General features: G+C 47.1%; 1 protein-coding gene across 1 annotated transcript in view; it reads left to right on the top strand.

Annotated features, from left to right (window-relative positions):
* CFAP57 (cilia and flagella associated protein 57) overlaps positions 1–22,242 on the top strand; it is a 348,360-nt gene that overhangs the window by 311,218 nt on the left and 14,900 nt on the right. Inside the window, exons 19-20 of the mRNA XM_069642449.1 lie at positions 9,207–9,323; positions 11,394–11,528. Of these exons, the coding sequence (XP_069498550.1) occupies positions 9,207–9,323; positions 11,394–11,528 (252 nt within the window). The remainder of the gene's footprint in view (positions 1–9,206; positions 9,324–11,393; positions 11,529–22,242) is intronic.

Genomic DNA, 22,242 nt, shown 5'->3' with positions numbered 1-22,242 from the left:
AGGACTGATAACCAGTTTTGGCTGCTTCAGTCTTTGACACCAGGCCAGACAGCCTTTCTCGGTCTTCCTTCAAGCTTCAGCTTACTTTTTTGGTGCGACACACACATAGCTGTTAATCCTTCTTTCTCCGTGGGTTTGAGCTTACTAAAATTGTGACATCGAATATCCAAATTCTATGTAATGGTGGATCCTCCTGCAGTCTATTCACTATGTTATAGCCCGCCTCATGATAACTTACTCTACTTGCATTTCTGCATCTGTACATTTATAAAACGTCGTGCATTTTCTGCAGTGCTCTTCACACCTGCAGTCTTCTTTCCGCATATGAAAGCTTACTCAATTCGTTACTTCATCATCAGTTGCTATAAGGACCATTCATTCTCTTCTTTGACCTCTCTTCTCAGTGTGTCACATTCATTTGTTGTGATGTCACCACCCTCTCCTTCTCTCATCTTCATGCTCCTTCGGGGATCTCTTCCAAGAGGCTGTCGTCTCTATGGTGATACATCGTGTAGGGTCTTCTCAGTGGATACCTCGTCTCAATGGCTCTGCGTGGTATTGGTACCATTACTGCCATTGCACGTGTCGCAATTTCCGGTTTCCAACATATAGGCAGAATGGGGGCGGGACTTCCTGCAGACGCATTACGCTGCTCCTCTACACTGGCATGCATTAACTACTGATAAGCCTGTGGCCCCCTTGGGATAGCACATAGCTCATAACCCTTTGCCACCCATTGGAGAGAGCCTGACCCACCCAGACACAAGGAGGCCTCCATTATCCCCATGTACCTGCCGTCATGCATTAACTACTGATAATCGTGTGGCCTCCTCAGATAGTACATAGCTAATAACCGTGAGTCCGAGTACATAATAAATGGTGAATGATTTGTCCATAACCCTGTGCCACCCATTGGAGAGAGCATGACGCACCCATAAGAATGAGTCCATACCCTATGCCACCCATTGTGGAGGACCTGGCATGTCCATGAGAATGAGCCCATGCTTGAAGTTGCAAGACATGCTCATCCTTGAGACCTCTTTTGTGAGTGCATGAAACTCTTATAATCCTATATCCGCCTTTTAAATGTGCATGACATGCCCATAACCTGGCACCACACTGTATGGTGCATAATTGGCCGATATCCAGGACTGCATAGGTTAAGGTGCATGATGCACCCATACCTTGGCTCCACACTAGATGGTGCAGACATGCACATATGGTGCATTATCCACTCATAGCCTGAGTCTGCACTGTCTAATGCTTGTCATGCCTTTAAACTTGTGATCCACATTGGTGGATGCGTGACCAGTCCAACCCTGCGTATTTTAGGACACCTAACATGCCGATGAACATTTGGCCTTCAGTTTTATTTTATTTATTGTTTAAAGAATATTAACAAGAGATATAAAGTGCATCAGAGGGCCTAACTACATAATTAGGTGGGGAAAATCTATCAAACATGGCCCAGCGCCAGTTCTCTGGTTTACCGCTGGCAGCTTTAGATGTTGCCTTCCTCCTAACAAGGCTCAGCGCAATGCCTCTGGTTTCATGCTGGCAGCTTGAGGTGAAACTGTGGTAGCAAGACGTCACTGGTAGCCAACGTGAAGGATGGGTATGAAAGGAGTGCAATGGCCTAAGCTGGATGATGTACTTCAAGAGCTCCGGCAGTGACAGGGAGCAGCAGCAGACACATGACTCGTAGCTCTGGTAACAGCAGGAGGAATTAGACGGGCAAAATCTCTGGCAGGGAGCAGCAGTAACAAGTACAGAAAGAAAGAAAAGCAGCAGGAGCAGAAGGAGCAGAAGCACATCAAATAGAGGGGAGAAGGAGCAAGGAAAAAGGTAGGCAAGGGAAGAAACTAGTACCTAACCCAGGGGAAGAAGGAGGAAGGAGGAACTAGAATGCACGGGAGCCATCTTATAAGAAACTAGACCGATAACCGGTCGTTCTAGTGGAAACGTCATAGCCCAGAGAGTGGACCCATTTCCAACATCACCACATGGACTATTGGCATGCCGTGACAGATACTCACCTTAGCAGATGTGGTGCAAGAGGGATGACGACTCCTCTTCAATGCGTACGTACTGCCAGGTAGTGAGCGATACTGGCACATACAACTAGCCCACGCTGCAGGATACCAGTTTGTCCCTGGATGAGGTTCCTAAATGTACACCCCTTGAAGCGAACATCCTTCCCAAACACATTGTTACCAAGGTAACTTCCATTCTATATCAAGTACTAACGGCGTTCGGATCTAAGGAACTGACCCAACTAAGGGAAAGATGGGAAAAGGACATTGGTTCTCTAGATCTCAAGGAATGGGCGGAAGCGCTAATGTTTCTGCGAGAGACAGGGATATCAGCCAGACTCTGTCTCATATAAAATACTGCACCTTGTGTATTATCCCCAAACATCACTGGATAAGAGGAGCAAGACTGATAATGATAAGTGTTTACGGTGTGAGAGACTGGGTGGAACCTTCTTCCATATGTTATGGGAGTGTGAACTGATGGGGGGGGGGGAATTTTAGGCTAAGTACAGTAATTGAGTCCAAGTTTCCTAGTGACACTTGTGCTGCTCGGAATATGGGGCAGGTCAGGTTAACTAAATATGAAAACGTGTTTTCATCCATAATGATTGAGCTGATGAGGAGGATCATTGCAGCACTGTGGGGCTCCGCGGACCGTCCACATATTAGTTGTTGGATTACTGAAGTAGACAAGTGTAAGTCCCTGGAGAAAAGGGTTTACAGTGCATGCGGTTGCCCCTCAGAATTTCAAAAGGTATGGAGTAGGTGGGAGGGGGAGGATTGAGATGTTATTGGCTGTTATCTCTCGTTTCTTATGCGAGCCCAATTGTGTCGATCCTTCTGATACTATGCTAGATTATTTTCTTTTTGGCCATCCTCAGTGATATGCAACTAAGCAATGGTATATGTTATAATCTTAAAATAATAAAACGTTTTATGAAAATAAGGTTGATTAAGCGCTGCCAGTATCGGAGTGTGGGACACTGTCAGGAATCGGTCCGGGATCAACAGGAGTAGAACCAAACCGGCTCCCTCCCCATCGTCTCAGACACAACGGGAACACTATAAATGGTGTGGGCGCTCACGATCCCTTCGGATTCCTTGTAAAAGAGGGTTATTTCAGGGCTACAAGAAGTTGGCAAAACCTCATCCCTCCGTGTTGTTGCGTTGGCGGTTACCATGGAGATTAGAGCAGGCACGTCGACCCGCTCCACGTCAGCCGCACCTTTAGGTCATGTGACCGCAGCTAGATAAACTCTAGCCAGCAACAAACTCGTTGCTTCTGATTTTGATTTTGGAGCCTGCTACGTATCCTGAGATATCCCTTGTTTTTGCCTGCTATTTTTGGATTCCTTGCCTTCCTGTCTTTGCCTCGCTATTGTTACCCCTGCTTCATCCTTGCACTTGTGATTTCCTCGAAGTTACGGCCTCCGTGATTGGAATCTCCATTGTTCTTCCTCTTCCTATCTATGCTATTCTCCTTACCTGTTGTCCTTCCGCTCCTTCCATCCTTCCAGCTTACACCCGGAACGATTCCCGTTCCACCCCGCTGCTTCTTGTTGCCAAACCGGACCGCACCCAGGAACTGCCATTTGCCTCACGCTTTTGATCATCAATACCTCCCGTTGCCGAATCGGAATTCCTTCTGGATTGCTTTGCCTCACGTCTTGTCCTGTGAAAGTCCTTCAGTTATCGACCCGGATTGCCTTATGGATTGTTGTTGCCACTCGTTTGATCAACGTTGTTTATAAACTCATCATCGTGGACTGCATAGGATTGCCTCCTGTTTCTTGGGATCCACGTGCCTATTGCTCCTCAACCAGACTGCCAGTACACCACTCCTCTCCTCTTCCCCGGTATGGACTAGAGACTGCTGTGGTACCATCAGGGGCTGAGGTCGGAGCATCCTCGTTTCGTCGGGTATTGTACTTCTGAGCCTTAGGCGTACGCGTGCCGGCGGGAATAGTCCTACCCCCCTGTACTTAGTGGTCTTCCTGGAGCATTGGTTGTTTCTGGAATACTTGCTGTCAATCCCATGGTAAGAGTGTCTGTCTTTATTCTTGTTTCTGCTTTTCGTTTCACGTTATCTGAGTATTAAGGATTCTTGTTTCTTGTGTATTGTAACAGCAGTTTTCTGGTCCTTGTGAAGTCGGCATAAAAAGCATTTATTGTGTCAACTGGAATACTGTTGCACCCGAGGGAGTCTACTGCCACACGGTTTTTGGGTCCATTCTTCCAACCAATTGATCCCTGGTGCTGGTTTCCTTGTATCCAGACACAGGGTTACATTGTAGGGTACAATTCTTCGTCTACACTACGGGGGCAATTTAAGAAGGCAGTCTCCACAGACACCTTAGAACAGTTCACCAATTCCATACCCCCTTTTTTGCAAAAAGCTGTCTTACAGTCAAATCAATCTACCCTAGCTGTGGCCCTTGAAACTGCACAAAACCACTCGGATGCGGCCAAACACTTCCACTCGGCACATCGAGGGAAGGAACGGAAAGATTATAAACCTATCCACCGACCTCAACCTCAGGGAGTAGACAAACAAGGAGGGTCATACTGAATCAAGGAATGGATACCAAAAGAAAGGCTAGAAATCAAGTGATCTAACCCTAAAAACAAAGATGAAAGCAAAAGGGAGGAAATTAAAGGAAGCAGCCCACCCGCTCTTATCTGCTTTTCCTGTAGAACAATGGGGCATTTAGCTAGACACTGCCCAAAATATTTAAGGGACGAACCTATGGAAATAGGCTGTTTAAAGGGAGAAAAGTGGGACAACCCCGAAGAGGATTTAGAGACATTTAGCATATGTTTATGTCAGTCTTATGTTGACTTCACATATGAAATGCTTGGGTGAATGGGAAGCAAGTAAAGGCATTAATTGACTCTGGAAGCAAGCAAACCGCTATACGAGCTGACTTGGCTTCCACAAAGGACCTTGAGAACGCTACCCTAGAGTAAGAGTTACCTGTGTATGCAGGGACAATGAAGTATACCCCAAAATTACCGTACACATTAACATCCGGGGAGAGTCCTGTTTAATATCTTCAGCCATCATTCCTGGACTCCTTGAGGAAGTTATTCTGGGTTGGGATTTCCCTACCTTTTCTACTCCCTTGCAGGAAACCCCATGTAAACAAATCTCCAAAGGGAGATGCAGTATCATATCCCATACCTGACACCATATGTAAGGAAGGCATGGTATCAAAGTAAGACATACACAAGTGACACAGTTCAAGAGTGTTTATTGAACTTTATCAAGGGTGTGATAAATGCCTATCTAAACCTAAATCTAAGGTGTGAGCAAGCTACGACCATCAAATAATAATAATGCAGTCCTAGTGGAGTCTCGCCAAAATAAAAGGGCCTAAAAGCTATTGTCAATCCTTACCGCTAATTTACAAATAGTGTGGGGAAATGTTCATAAAATAGAAAGAAGTGTTCACAAAATGATAAGTCAGGATGTTCGGACCCTTGGCCTCCCTTACCCATGTTTTCAGAACAGGACAAGGATGTTCACTCGAGCATAGCACACTCTTGGGCTTCTTCTGCACGAGGACACAGTTCCTTTACTTCTATGCTCAAGTCTCTTAAATTATCAAAAGTCTTGCTTCAGAGGACCTGATGTATCAATCAAACTAAAAAGTTATTTTATGGTATCCAAGTAGGGCGATTCACTCTCACCCTGGATCCCCCTCAGCCGGGCTCAGATCCCTTTTGTACCACAAGCTTTTCTTGGGTGTCTCACGGTTCATCCCAGATCCCCCTTAGTCAGACTCGATCCCCTTTTCACAATTAGTCTTCCTCTGCCGGGCTTGGACAAATTACAGTTCTTGTTAGCTATCGAAGACTTTCAAATGTGCACATGGTTTGGCTTGACCCATTGCAGGACCACTTCTATGTCACAGTTCACAATTTTACGCTCTCAGTTGGATACCTAACAGAGTTCTTCGAATGAGCACCCACGTGGTGCTGGCCCACTCTGTATACAGTATCTTGGGTTTTAAAAAGTTTGGTTACTCCTTGGATATTCAATTACACTCATGTCGCTCATCACATATGCCTTACACCCGGTTCTTTGCAGATTTCTTCATATAATGTTGCTGCTTGCAACCTTGGTTCTAACACAGACTGGTCTGCTATCAGTCTCCCCGACTCACCGGCTGTGCTGACTTTACTGGCGGGAGCGCCTTTGTTGCCGGAGCCAAGGACAGTACCACAGCGGCAATCCTTCCCCCCCCCCCCACCTCAACTATCGACGTGGGAGAGCCCCGGGTACCTCCGACACACAATGCACCTTTCTTCAGCTTTAATTCCCAGTCTTATGTTTCTTATTCTCGAGGGCTTGTGAAAGTGGCGGTTTCCTTCCTCTGAAAAGGCCAAGGACAATCCCCTCCTTGCAACCTTATTACACTGCCATCTCAGAACTGCTGGTCTTTGTGTGTTTTGCTATGCTCAGAGTATGCTTTTGTGCCCCATCTGTTATCCATGTTGGGAAGTGTGATGGAAGGCAGGTGTGTGTAATTATCAGTAATTGCCTGACTCTGCCTGAGCCTTGTGTTAGGATATGTCAGGTATTTGGCTCGGGTGTTCATTGTCTCTCACGTTGAGCTGCCTGTGAAAAAGTGTTTGCGTCGGGAAAGGTTTGGGGGGTTGAGTTCCTAGGTATCCTACCTAGTAGGATGGAGAAAAGGCGTTACAGGGAAGGGGTTACCACGCCTCACCCTTTGGTGTCCCACGTCCACTCCCCGAAGACCCCTCATCCAGGTGATCCTCCCGCACTGGTCCACCCCTAGGAACTAGTTTCAATAGCGATGGGCGTGCCCTGGCCACCTGGATACATTTCCTCAGGGAATAGCCGGTGAGACAGTCAGGTTTCTCACAACTGAGAGAATGTCTTGCAATACATTCCTTTGCTCTGAGATCTGAATGTTGTGACCACACTAATCTTCCTTCAACTCCAAGGATTCCGTTGATTTGACGTTTTTGACTGAAGGCGGCTTTCTTCATAGCCTTCACCTCTGTTGATGAGTCTGTGACCCCTAAGCTATGTCTTTTTCAAATGTATGCGTGTTTCTGCTTATAGAAGAGGTGGCCCACCATAGCATACACCCGTTATTCCAAAGGTCATTTCATGCCTACTTTGCCACTATTTGAACTCCTGGATGCCAAAGGGGTGCTGTATACCAACTATGCTGATGATACTCAGTGTCTCATCCCCCTTTCGGGAGATGACATCAGGGACACGGAGTCCATCAACATGGTCTACTCTCTAATCCAATAATGGATGATGGAGAATGATCACGCTCTTAACAACGCGAAAACCGAGATAATTATTGTAGGCTCAGCTGCACGACTAAGGAAATTATGGCCTGAATACAAAGAAGTGCATATAGCAGGACGTGTTATCACCACCCTTCCTAAAGTTAAGTCCTTGGTTATGGGGATTGACCAAGAACTTAATATGAAATCTCATGTAAGCTACTTAGTCACTTCCACTTTCTATCATCTCAAATTTCTTGTACAGTTGAGGCCTTTTTTGACACAAGGAAACTGTGCCACTATTGCAATGGCAATTATCAGTGCAAAACTGGACTATGGTGCCAGCTTGTTGCAGGGCACAGGCAAAGCAGAAAACCTGCACATTCAGGCAATTCAAAATAACGCAGTTAGAGCTGTGAAGGGCCTAAGGAGAAATGAGCACACTGAGCACTGGCTTCCCATAGTGACACTCCGCCTTCTTTGTATCACATACAAATGCCTATACGGAAAGTGTCCAGTATATATCTCTAATCGCCTCGCTTGGCTGCCTGTACGAAGGACCCTGAGGTCAAATAATCTGGGACTTTTACATGCCCCTTGGGCCAAGCTCAGTGTTGTCAATCAGGGATCTTTTGTTCAAGCTGCCCCCAAGAGCTTGAATGCTCTGCAACCCGACCTGAGACTATGACGTTCAGAAGTTAAAAACACTGATGTTCTGCTGACTTTTAGGCCAGCTCAGGTTCTGAGGTGTCCCTCGGAACCTAGGATCGATATACCAGTATCTTCCATGCTCTACAGGAACGAAACTCTTTGATCTGTCAGAATCCTTGGCTTAGCTGTCGGTCCCTCTATGACACCCATGACCATGTTTTATTTAGTTATGTGTGTGATGTACCATTTGTATGCTCTTGTCAGCGCTATTATGCCTGTGACATGCGCTTTACAAATAAAAAATGAAGAATAAATAAGGCTTCCATTTGAAGCAGACCTTGATGAGTTAAAATGTGAGATGTTATGGACTGCTGCTTAGCTGTTGGGTCAAGGATCAGAAGTATGCTGTTAGTTAGCTTTTGGGACAGCATTCAGAGGTTGCTAACTGTTATTTAGCTATAGGGCCAAAGGCCAGATGTTGCTGACTGTTGTTTAGCTATAGGGTCGAAGGCCATATGTTGCTGACTGTTTAGCTGTTGGGTCAGGGGACTAAGTTTTCTGGCTGTTCCTTAGCTCATGGGTCAGAGGATGCTGACTGTTGGTTAACATTTTGCGTCAGCGATTGCTGACTGTTAGTTGTGTTGAGTCAAAGGTCCGAAGTCAGATGTTGCTGACTGTCACTTAGCTGTTGGGTCACATTAAATAACAATTTGCTACTAAGTCCGGATGTGGTTATATGTATTGATGTTTTGCCTGCATAGTTGTTCTTTTGTGTTCGTTTGCTTCAGCGTGGCAACATACCTAATTTCTTAACAAACCACATCTGTTTTGGGTGTTCACTTATCTCGTGTAGCTAGGATGCATGGACTGCTCTGTTTTAGGGGCCAGTTTTGTGCAGAATCACCATTCTTGTGTTATAACCTGTGTCTAAGTAATTGAGCGAGGTCCGAAAGCACCTGAGGGTATTTTTGGATATTGAAGGATAGGTCAGAGTATCAGCACAGGTAGTTTATGCACCATCGACAGATTGTTTAAAGGTACATTCCTGGCCAACCAGGTGAAGGTTAATGATTGAATTAAGGGGTACGATCCCTACACCAGGTAGGAAGGGCCTGACTCTGCACTGACATATTCTTTAGATACCTACATCGGTTCTTTGGCTCTTTTGTCACTCTTAGGTCACTCTTAGGTTTATTTTTCTTGTTCCAGGGCCTTTAAACTGATATTCTTTCTTCCCTTCATTCTCCCTGGCAGATGGAGTCTGAGCTCGAGCGTTTCCACAAGCAGAACACAAAGCTTGAGCTGAACATTACAGAACTTGGGCAGAAGCTGAAGGCCACCAACCATGAGATGCACAAGGAGATGCAGAAGGTGAGATTTCCACTGAAGATCATAACACATCTACAGATCTCAACCACCATTGACTGGTATAGAGCACCTCTACCATCTGCTTCAAAGCAGAGAAGAACTCTCTGGCTTCTCTCTTCCTCTCACTGTCCCACTCAGACGTCATAGTAGAGAGGCTGCAGAAAGGACCTCTATTGTGGGTCCCAAAGCAGAAAGGATATTTCTAATTTCTCTCTCTATCATGCTCAGGGTGCCATAGTAGAGAGGATGCAGAGAGGGCCTTGGGTCCCAAAGCAGGGAAGACCTCCCTCACTTTTCTCTCTTTGTCATACTCAGGGGTCGTAGAAGAGAGAATGCAGAGAGGGCCTTGGTTCACAGGGAAGACCTCTCTCACTTTTCTCTCTCTGTCCTACTCCGTGGTCGTAGAAGAAAGAATGCCGAGAGGACCTTGGTTCACAGGGAAGACCTCTCACACTTCTCTCTCTCTGTCATACTCAGGGGTCGTAGAAGAGAGAATGCAGAGAGAGCCTTGGTTCACAGGGAAGACCTCTCTCACTTCTCTCTCTCTGTCATACTCAGGGGTCGTAGAAGAGAGAATGCAGAGAGGGCCTTGGTTCACAAGGAAGACCTCTCTCACTTTTCTCTCTCTGTCCTACTCTGTGGTCGTAGAAGAGAGAATGCACAGAGAGCCTTGGTTCACAGGGAAGACCTCTCTCACTTCTCTCTCTCTGTAATACTCTGTGGTCGTAGAAGAGAGAATGCAGAGAGGGCCTTGGTTCACAGGGAAGACCTCTCTCACTTTTCTCTCTCTGTCCTACTCCGTGGTCGTAGAAGAAAGAATGCAGAGAGGACCTTAGTTCACAGGGAAGACCTCCCTCACTTTTCTCTCTGTCCTACTCCGTGGTCGTAGAAGAGAGAATGCAGAGAGGACCTTGGTTCACAGGGAAGACCTCTCACACTTCTCCCTCTCTGTCATACTCAGGGGTCGTAGAAGAGAGAATGCAGAGAGAGCCTTGGTTCACAGGGAAGACCTCTCTCACTTCTCTCTCTCTGTCATACTCAGGGGTCGTAGAAGAGAGAATGCAGAGAGGGCCTTGGTTCACAGGGAAGACCTCTCTCACTTTTCTCTCTCTGTCCTACTCCGTGGTCGTAGAAGAAAGAATGCAGAGAGGACCTTAGTTCACAGGGAAGACCTCCCTCACTTTTCTCTCTGTCCTACTCCGTGGTCGTAGAAGAGAGAATGCAGAGAGGACCTTGGTTCACAGGGAAGACCTCTCACACTTCTCTCTCTCTGTCATACTCAGGGGTCGTAGAAGAGAGAATGCAGAGAGAGCCTTGGTTCACAGAGAAGGCCTCTCTCACTTCTCTCTCTCTGTCATACTGAGGGGTCATAGAAGAGAGAATGCAGAAAGGACCTTGGTTCGCAGAGAAGGCCTTTCTCACTTCTCTCTCTCTGTCATACTCTGTGGTCACAGAAGAGAGAATGCAGAGAGGACCTTGGTTCACAGGGAAGGCCTCTCTCACTTCTCTCTCTCTGTCACCATACTCTGTGGTCATAGAAGATAGAATGCAGAGAGGACCTTGGTTCACAGGGAAGACCTCTCTCACTTCTCTCTCTCTGTAATACTCAGGGGTCGTAGAAGAGAGAATGCAGAGAGGACCTTGGTTCACAGGGAAGACCTCTCTCACTTTTCTCTCTCTGTCCTACTCTGTGGTCGTAGAAGAGAGAATGTAGAGGGACCTTGGTTCACATGGAAGACCTCTCTCACTTCTTTCTCTCTGTCATACTCATGGGTCGTAGAAGAGAGAATGCATATCTCTGAGAGGTCATAGGAGGGTGGCTCTCTTACCTGGTTCTCCCGCTGTGTAGTATTTCTGCCTTGGGGCCAGAGTGGGAGGATGCCCACCCTGTGGGCCAGAGTTTAGATGATATCTGTCCTGTTGGGCCACATTAAAAACGGATGTCTATCTCTGAAAAACCACAGTAGAGGCAGACACTTGTATTGCAAATAATCAGAAGCCTGATAGTGATGAGAAATCAGAATAACTAAGAAGCTTAATTTTCATGTGTCTTCTTTGCTTCTCTGCTTACAGTTGCGGGATGCAGAATCGGTCATCAAAAGATTTAAGACTGATCTTCACAACTGTGTGGGCTTAATCCAAGAACCCAAGAAGCTGAAAGACACCATTGTTGAGCTCTACAGCAAATATGTACAAACCTCGGACGCGGTGAGTCTGGTCTCCTCCCTCCCTCCCTCCCTCACTCCCTCCCCTGTCTCCTGATGTGTTCTGCGCTAAGGCGTGGGATGCCGTGATGGTCAGCCCCGCTCTCCATGCTCACATTTTCTTCCTGTGCCTCCAAACTCAGTCTCATGGGATTGGCTTGGATCAGAAGAGTGTAACTTGTTCCACTGAATCCAACCCAAGCGGGGTAAATTGGTCTAACTGCCTCCTTTCTCTCATTTAGTCTTCCTCACTCACCCACACTCTCTAGTTCCCTGTTAATGAGCTCTTCCTTCTTCACTCACCCACTCTCTCCCCTTCCCTGTGAATGAGTTATTTCTTCCTTCCTCACTCCCCCACATTCTCCGTCCCCATGAATGAGCTCTTCCCTCCTCATTTACACACACTCTCTCCTTCCTTATGAATGAGATCTTCCTTGCTCACTCACCCACACGCTCTCCTTCCTTATGAATGAGCTCTTCCTTGCTCACTCACCCACACGCTCTCCTTCCCTATGAATGAGCTCTGCCTTCTTCACTCACCCACACTCTATCCTTCCCTGTAATGAGCTCTTCCTTCCTCACTAACCCACACTCACTCCTTCCTTATGAATGAGCTCTTCCTTCCACACTCACACACACTCTCTCCTTCCCTCTGAATGCACTCTTCCTTCCTCACTCACACTCTCTCCTTCCCTGTTAATGACCTCTTCCTTCCACACTCACCCGCACTCTCTCCTTCCCTGTTAATTACCTCTTCCTTCCACACTCACCCACACTCTCTCCTTCCCTGTTAATGACCTTTTCCTTCCACACTGTCCCACACTCACTCATTCCTTATGAATGCACTCTTCCTTCCTCACTCACTCTCCCCTTCCCTGTTAATGACCTCTTCCTTCCACACTCACCCACACTCTCTCCTTCCCTGTTAATGACCTTTTCCTTCCACACTCACCCACACTCTCTCCTTACCCATGAATGAGCTCTACCTTCCTCACTCAACTACACTCTCTCCTTCCCTGTTAATGACCTTTTCCTTCCACACGCACCCACACTCACTCCTTCCTTATGAATGCACTCTTCCTTCCTCACTCACACTCTCTCCTTCCCTGTTAATGACCTTTACTTCCACACTCACCCACACTCTCTCCTTCCCTATGAATGACCTCTTCCTTCCTCACTCACCCACACTCACTCCTTCCCTATGAATGAGCTCTTCCTTCCTCACTCACCTACACTCTCTCCTTCCCCATGAATGTGCTCTTCCTTCCTCACTCACCCACACTCTCCTCGAGTATAAATGAGCTCTGCTTCCTCACTCACCCACGCTCTCTCCTTCCCTATGAATACGCTCTTCTTCCTTCCTCACATACCCATACTCTCTCCTTCCCTATGAAGGAGCTCTGTCCATTCTCCTACTGATTTCCAACTCTACTGTGAGGGGTCTGAAATGCGAGGTGGACAACTTGATAAAGGTTTTTCCCAAGAAGCCATTTATTAACTTGAAAGGGTGTGATAAACGCAGCGCTTTCCTTAACCTAATGTGGGTTTCCCTGCCTATGAAACTATACGACTAAATGAAAACGCTCTAATATAAAAATGTATCTGTCCCTCACACGTATACATACAACACAAGTATCTCAGGTATTTATATGGCTGTTCAGACTCAACAAAATAATAAGAACCAAATACTCTTGTAACCAGGGTCGGACCCCCCTGCCTCAGGATCAAGGTAGAATTTCCAAATGAAAGTTCCAATCGATAAATAAAGTTCACTCCGTTCATCCGGTTCTTCTTCAGAAGGTAACACACAAGGATTCCTCCCAATAGCCAAGTTCTGTTTCCAGTGCAAAGGTCCTTCACTTCCATACATGCCAACATTCTGTGACCAAAGATCTGTAGGAATCTTAAAGTTTCAAAAATATTGAAACAATCGGTATTTGTTGCCACTAAATCTGTAGGGGGTAAGACTGCTTAAAAAGCGATATCCTACCGCCTAAATCGGTAGGGTTCGGCAAGTATGCACTTCCGGAGGGCTTCACTTGGCCTTGTAATTGTCTTATAATTTAACACTCTTCAACATGATGTTTCCACAGGCTTTTTGTTTGTCAAACCAAAAGTCTTTGTCTTCACTATTCCAGTGAATTGCAACTACTACACAATTCTTCTTGATACACACTGTTTTCGTCAGCGAAGTTTTTACCACAGTTTAGCAAAAACAAATTCCACCACAACATTTCACTGTAATGCAGTACTTCAGTGTCTTCTTCCTGACTCACTGAAATACCTTGCTCTTCTGGATGCAGCCTGTACATTCCTAGGAAGCTCATTTATCTGGTTACATCCGGATGCATGAGTCCAAGAACATCATGGCTTCATAACTGGGGTTAAAAGGTAATAGGACAGCAGCCCTCTGGCTCCCACCACTCGGCTTACATTTCTAATTGCCTGGGTGCGAAACCTTCATTAGCACTCAGGCAGCGTGAGCCAGCCAATCAGATGGCTTGGAACACTGGCTTGAACCGCTGGTACAAGCCTGTTTCCATGCCGCCTGACGGCCATGTGTCCCACTTCGCGCCATCTTCCCCCCACCCTCTGTCACTTTTTTCTCCCCCCCACCACCCTACTTACCCTATTTCGGCGGCAGCCGCACCCGCTACCTCCTCCGCTCCTTCCCCTCGCCTCCTGCTGGCCGCTATGCAAAAGAAAGAAGGGCTCTGTACGGAGCCCTGCCTTCCCTTACCATGGTGGCCATCATGGAAAAGGATTCCCCTTCCTACAACGGCGGCGTCCCATTGTGGGAAGCAGAATTCTTTTTTTTAGCACTGCTTTCGCAACTCGGTGTGCTAATATCCTTTATCCCCCGGGCCGATAACTTGGGCTGCTGGGCCGTTATCCACCGTTCCAGGGGATGAAGCCATAATCACAACCAAACATACTCGAGCTTTCTCAGTATGCACACAACATTCTCACGGTGACATCACTGAGGCAGGGATGTAGAAGAAATAAGATATAACTCACCTCCCTTCCATCCACCATCATGCAAGAGGAGACACAGCACAAGGTGAGACACAACATACCATGAACTATCATACAGGGGGGACAAGCAAAGCATTCACGCCACATGCACACAACATTCACCACACTCTCCTGTCTCTATGGCTAGAATGGTAAATGGGGAGAGTATTAATACATTGAAGGACACATGCATACAACATTCTCACAATGACATCAATGAGACAGGGACAGCCTCCCGAGGGACTTCATTGCTTTTACTGATGGCTCATCCTGGGCACGCCATCGACCCTAAAAAACCGAGTCCCAAATACTCGGCCTTTAACATAGACCGTAATATTATAACTGTCGCTAAGGAGGTAAAAACCCTGGGTTTCTACTTAGATTGTACTCTCTCCTTCAACAACAGGTTAATGTCATGGCCTTGGCCACGGCAAATACCTGCAAACTGATTACAGCAAGCAAAGCTTTCCTGCCAAATACTAGTTGCATCACCCTTGCCAGAGCACTCATTTTATCAAAGCTTGATTATTGTAACGCCTTGTACATAGGGGCTAACAAACAAACTAATAAGAAAATCCAATTCTTGCAAAACAATGGTCTCAGAGCAGCACTAGGAATTGCAAGGAAAGAACACATCTCCGAGACGAGAAGAGCTAACAATTGGCTCTCCACATACGATAAAATTAAACTAAAAGTTGCCTCCCTCACATATAAATGCCTGAACAATGCGGCACTCTGTTACCTGTCGGATAGAATTACTACGAAACCTGCGATAAGAACAACTGGACTCCCTAATACGACTTGCCTCTTGGTCCCTACATTTAAGTTATCTGGAGTTGGATGTAGCAGTTTCCAGGTTAAAGCAGCCCAATTGTGGAACTCGTTACCCTCCCCACTAAGAATAGATCAATCGTACCAAAGCTTCCGTCAGAGCATAATAACTGGCTTAAAGATGCTGACTTTTAGGCTGGTTTATGACACCCCAGACCAACTGGCCTACCACCCTGTAAATCTCCTAGTTACTAGTCACATTACTGACTGTCTCCTGCACCTTATATACTACCACTCTATGACTCATGACTATTCCAGGCTCTCCATGTGCCCGCTCTCGGTCTGTAGTCTGAATTACAGGCATCTATATATCCCGTATGTATATAATTGCCTGTGTGTAACCAAAGTGCATTTTGTAAGTGTACATTATTATGTGTAACCAAGCTGTGAGTCATCTTATGCAATGCACCCCGATATCTACAGGTCCGGAGCACAATACAAGTAATAAAACAAACAAACAAACAAGGGTTGCTATTATGCCTTGGGCACAGTACCCTGGTGTGCTCTTCTCTCCTAACCCCCATGCTGATGGAAGAAACGTTTGGGGATCCAAGGACATTTGGTCATCTTCCAAAGGTGTCCAATGTTGCCACCCCCCCCACCTTCTTAACGACTCTCTGAGGACTGCCTTAGTGTGCTTCCCCTCCTCCGAGCGCTGTCTCACTAAGCTCCTGCCGGCAGAGGGATGGTGCACACAGGGGGCATCAGTACTGCATGTTTTAAGGGGAAATATGTTTTTCTGTGCAATTGCCGGCAAGTGACGTGGTTGTTTCTCCAGCCGGTCTGCTGTGATTGATGACATCACAAGAGCATCGTGGGGGATTGGTGATTGCTAGAGGTCTGGCCTAAGTTCTAGGGTATCCATAGGGTTCCCGGGGCGGTGCCATGAGGGAATCCTGCCACTGAGTCCCCTGCTTCCATGTTACATTGCCTCCTCTCTTGCTGCCAGATTGCACACACGGTGAGGCGGGCAATATTGCGGCTGCATCACTGGTGGTCACGTGGCTCCCGCATATTCATTCATGCTTTCAAGCAACCCTTCCGAGTACTGCATGGAAGACTCTTCATTTGCGGTCAGGTATTTAAGAAACATTACTGCTTTTTATTTTATTCCCATTTTTATTTATTTCAAATGTTCTTGTTCAATTCTAGAAGCATTCCCCTGTACATCTATTTTATGACTTGCCCTCTGGGTTGCGGCAGGCTGGGGTGCCGCCACCTAAGAGTTAGGCAGTGTGGTGTACCAGCCCCACCCCCCGGGGAACATGGTATCTCCCAGGGCTCGTGCTAGGGTCACATGTTGGTGACCAAATGACTGGAGGATAATAAAAGGGATGAGCCAGGTCCGGCTAGTCAGTTGCTGTAACAGAGCCCTGCCTGCTGTGTGTGATTATTGCAGCGCGAGGCCGGTGCTGCGTAGCATGCGGGGGGACTGCTGCTGCAGGACTCTCCGCACGGACAGTGCCCCTTCTGGGCAACACTGTCCGTGATGGCCCCCCCATGTCAGCAGAGCCGCCGCCCGGGCAACTCTACATGCGTGGTGCTGTAGAGCCCCTGATGGGCAACCATGCATGCAGGCGCCGGGAGCCCCTGCTGGGTAACGCTGGCGCCGTATTTGATGTTGGCTTGGGTGCCCCCAGGCCTTGGAAGAGCCTGTGTACTCACGGGCTGTTAGGAAAGATTTCATATTTGAATGTAATTTTCCCGCCATGTGGCAACCCCCAAACTTTTTGCTGCTGTTTTACACCCTGATCTAACCTTTGCCAGAGAAGCGCAGCCTTCCGCCGCACTCCTCTGGGCTTTCGCTCACTTCTTATGGGGAAACTGACATGCCCTTAAGACAGTCAGTACTGGGAGACTTTGTTTCCCTAGTCCTTTCCTCATGTTGCAGCTTTTGTGCAACATGTAACAAGAGTGCAATGTACCTTACTTTACCGCACCCTTGGGTCTCTAGTCATTCCAAAGGCCCTAGAAACTCTTGCTGGACTTTTTATGAACTGTGCAGATGTGTCATGGACAGGACTGGTGGCAGCTATCTTTTTCTTATGTTTTTAACCCTTTCTTGCCATGTTAACCGCGCTTATTGCGTTTGGCACGAATAGGTGGCCTGGCTCCAAAATGGCCATGCCACGAGGTTCATTGTCCTGTCCTTTGGCCATCTTAGCACTTTACCTTCCCCAGGTGAAGCCGACCCGGGTCAGTCCTTATTTGGTCATGCACTTTCCCGCGAAAGCCTTGGGTTTCTGCATGCCTTGTGTGTGTGCCTCCAGGATGTGGGCTGGGATGTCTGTTCCCAATACACATCCTGGGTGCCAGAGAGTCTGGAGTGTCCTGAATGCCTGGGACCACCGTGGTCCGTGATTGGTCCACGTATCGAGTGAGTGTTTGTGAGCAGATCTCCCATTGGGTCCTCTCCGTTTTGGCGCAAAGGGAACTTTGGATAAGAGGAGGCTGAAAACACCACTACCATGTCGATCTCCTGAGTTCACACGAAAAAAGGATAAGGAGCCAAGTATCCTGCAACAAGAAGCTGAGTCGAGGAACCGCTGGTGACCCGCTGGAAGGTTTGGCACCCTGAGGCCACTGTCGTCCTGCGAGACCCCTCTGCATCTGATCATCCTAGAAGGTCTGCGAAAGCGCTTCGACCCATTGGAATAGTAGAACCAACTATTCTCGGCACCTTCATCAAACCCCGCAAGTAAGCCTCTTCGGAAGTGTCCCTGGGCCAATCAGTGGACTGACCAGTTTACGTGGGACGTTTGCTCTGTTACCGCCGTGGTTTTGAGGAAGCCCTCGAAACTTGGTATACTGCTTGCTCTGTGTCCACGGCACCCTCACACCGAATTTCGTACACTTGGCATTCCCAGGTCTGAAGTGAGACAAGTGCACCCAGACCGGAGTAAACGCGGTTACCGTGTTGCCCTGCTGTGGCAACAACCTGTGCAAGTTTGCTGCACTTGTGATCCCCTTGACCCTGAAGCCTGCAGCAGTGGAATTGGGCTGATTCCTCTACCCGGAGCGGAGAAATCGCCCCTGTCCCGTTTGGGAATCCCCGCTGTACAGCGGAAACTACACAGTGTTGAGACGTCCTGATTGTCGCGTTCGAACCTGCCTGCGAAGTGGACTGTACTGGCAAAGTCTGGGTCTGCCTGCGTCGGGGACCGGTGAGTAACCATACCCCAACCGGTGGCCGCTAGCGCAGGAGCCCATTTTTACGCACAAAGTGGCCCCCAAGGTCCCCTTTCCTTTCCACAGCTATTGCAAAATAGCGACTCCATTCCGCACTCTCAACCTGCCTCTGCCCCCAAGTGGAGGTCCTGCTTGAACAGTGGGAACTAGTTCTTCATCGACCTTATCCGCCCTCCTGAGCTGCTAGTGACCCTTGAAGAGACCCTATTTTGTCCATTGGCACAAGTTCGTGCATGTACTATTGAGCATAAGGCTCCTCTCTTCGTAGGGCTTGGACTGCCTCTTAGTTAGGTGTATTCTTGATGTGGAACTGGGTCTAAAGATTACTTGCACTGCCTGTTTTCCTCCCCATCTAGGTGGTCTACATATTTCGTGCTTCTTAATCCATTAGACCCCTCTGGTCTTGTATATATATTGTGTTTATTATGATGTATTGGTTTACTTTAGTAATATTGTGATTCTTTGCTATGGTCCATGTTACAAAGGCCTTGTAATAAATGTGTCTATATTTTTAATATAACACCTGTCTGGAGTAATTTATAAGTGTCCTTGCTTTGTGTGCTCATTGAGGTCTTTCAGTCACCCTCACCCCTATTGAGACCTAGTCTTGACCGCCTGCCATAGCTACCCTGATTGGTCTGGCTTGTCCAGAGGTTACCCTGTTCCAAGAAACTAGGTTGGCCTTCTGAATCTCTGCTCCTCCAGGTCAGAGTTCAGAAATCCCTCTTAACATGGGCTGACAGGGTGCACCCCGTCTCGCGAAGTCAGCGGGGTCCCCCAGCAAGTGCCCGTGCTGGCCTGTGGGCCAGCCCGTAAGTGGTCAGGCCGATGTGTGTTCTGGATGCCCCCAGTGATGGATGGACTGGCCTGCGTGACTGCAGTTCCAGCCGTAACAGGCAACATTTAAATGCGTATGACGCGTTTAACAGCCTGCTTTCTTGAGTTGGGTTACATTGTGTAGTTGCTTTGGCAGTGTTCCTAGGCCCCTACACTTTGGGTGCAGACTTCCAATGTTAATGCTGCTTTGAAATGATTCCTGGTCAGGCACGATTGAGATCTCAATACTGATGAGGCGCATAGATATTCACTCTATCACTCTCTCTTCGAATAATGTTTACTATTTCAAGGAATGATCAGAGTGTGGCCGTATCCTCATTATATTATGGTTTTTATTGCTGCCCGTGGCTTTTACAGTCTCTTTTTGCAACTTTCTGCATTATTGCCTTCTGTTGATTATTCCACTAATGACAAGGGTGTAAATGAATGCCTGGTTAGTTCTAACCGCTTGAGGACTTTCAGGTTTTGGAACCAATGGACTCCTACAACTTACAGGATATATGATTAATGTTATTAGACATTCTTCATGAGTTTGCTGCTTCATTTATCAGATGCAGGAGCATTAACCATTTACATTAGGCAGTTCTTAGGCAGAATCCTATGCAGTACCTTTGGGAACACCATACACAATTAAGACTACAAGTGGCAGCACAAATTCGCCTTTGGTACAAGCCTGTACTACACAGTATAATGGTAGCAATGGCTGAGCAGCCAGACTTATCTCAAGAGCAAGTGAGCAGCATCAATAGTTACACAAAGGACAGCATTGACTATGAGTCAAATAAACACTGACTCAAGGTTTCTGAGTAAAAGAATATACATTTATTTACACCATCAGGTAAAAAACAGTTTACTATTATAAAGCAGCAGAAACTCAGAATCTTAATACAATAACTACAATTAACTACAATAACCCCCAATCAATTCTGGACAAGTTAGGCTCAAAATGAAGTGTGAACGAAATGGCACTACAGTAATTTAAAAGGGAGAAAAGGCAAGGTTATTCCAAATCAATCAGCACCAACAAATTCTTAGGCAGGGCAATCTACAAAAGGCTTACTACAACTAGGATTTGAGTCGGTAGGCCTGGGCCAATGTTAATGGTTCAGAGTCCTTGCAGAGAATCGCACAGTTCAGAGGAGTTTGTGGTTAAGCTTTGCCAAGAGTTCAAAATGAAGTTGGTCGGAAGAAAAATTATTCGAAGGAGTAGAGCAGGACAAGCCTTCGGAGAGGCGAAAGATTTAAAACACTTTCACCGCGTTTGTTCGGACGGAACGAACAACCGGATTTACACAGTACCTTAAAAGAAGAAGAATGCTGTAGCTGAGGTAGTAGTTCCTGGCAGTTCCTGCAGGCTCACGGTTCCTGAAGTGACTGTCGTAGTGACAAGAAGGAGGATGGCTGGAGGGATCTGCACTGCCAAGGGAAGAAGCCAGCAGTGGAGCAAAACGTCGAATAAAAGGTGCGCTCCTTAAAACCCAAAACAGGTTCCTCTCCACCTGGATATCCGGTTCACTGCAGCGATGCACAGCAAATTCGACCAGGATGAGGACCGGTGTCTGGCGTTTGGCGAGCTGGTTGTACCCACCATGCTCAAGGGAAGAAGATTCCTTGCAGATCTTCTGTCATCAGAGTTTCAGGCGATTCGGACCTACAGCAGGGCTTCACCAGGATGTCCAGTAGTTGCAGCAGTCGTCTTCCTTCAGCTCCTCGTTGATTCTCTCGATCCAGTGGCGACTCTGCCTTCCAAGTCCCGGAGACCTGCTTTTAAGCAGTTTTCCCCCATTCACACAGCCTGGCTGTCAATCACACAGCAGGGTGGCTGTCCTGGCAGGGTGCTATCGTATGCTGACATGCTGGGTTCTTCGCAGCTAAGGTCAAGCTGCTCTGGATCCCTCTCATTCTCATCCTGGGGCACTCAATGTGGGTCTGGAGCAGGTTCCCCTGTGGCAACCTGTTTGGGTTCTTCTCAAGCATGGGTCCCTAGGCTTGCTCTTTCTTGTAGCTCCTGTCGATCGAACATGGCCAATCAATCAATTTTCTTTATGCGACCATCCTGGGTGCAGACCTGGTTTGTTCTTATTTGTATTACCTTGATCAGTTCACTGAATTTACAACCTGTCGCGTGTTACTTGTGTGGCAAAAGGAGTTTGACACAATTGCCTTCTCTGACTCATTGACTTTTTGTCGTTCTCTGTCGGTCACTCCATTTCTTCATCTGTTTCTTGCTATTCTTTATCCTCCATATCTATCTCTTCACCCTCCCTTACACATAACAACCATGAAGTTACTAGCTTGGACGCCCCTCTTCTTCCCCTTAGCATGTAAGGTGATACATGGGTGATGCTGTTGGGGGTTAAGCGATGAGCAGCTATGGCTTCCTTGACTGTCTTTAATGGGTCCATGCCCCTTTTATAAACCTGTTAGTCCTTTCCACCAGTCCATTGGCTTGGGGGTGGTACAGCGCTGCTTTAATCTGCCTTATGTTGTTGCTTTTCATGGAATTCTCCATTTCTTGGAAGACCAGTTTGACTCCATTGTCACTAACTGATATGATATGACATTTATAACCCGGCTGTATACAAGTGTTTCTAGGAACGATAACTATGACTTTTGGCAGTCCTTTCCTCTGAAATACGGCTGTTAAAACTTCAATCACAGTTGCATTATTGATGTTTGGTAAACATTTTCGGATTCTACCCACTTTGATAGTCGATCATGACCCCTCCATATCGATGTTCTGGGGGCATTGCCTGTAGGGGGGGGCCACTAAATCTAAACCTAATGTGTGCCACACTCCTTCCGGGACTTTTATAGGTACCAGTGGCGCCTGTCTTGTCTTCAGT

This window comes from Ambystoma mexicanum, chromosome 1q, assembly GCF_040938575.1.
Source record: "Ambystoma mexicanum isolate Mex_15411 chromosome 1q, UKY_AmexF1_1, whole genome shotgun sequence".
Classification (NCBI taxonomy): domain Eukaryota; kingdom Metazoa; phylum Chordata; class Amphibia; order Caudata; family Ambystomatidae; genus Ambystoma; species Ambystoma mexicanum.
Note: the sequence above shows the minus strand (reverse complement) of the source record. Positions and strands in the feature narration are given on the sequence as shown.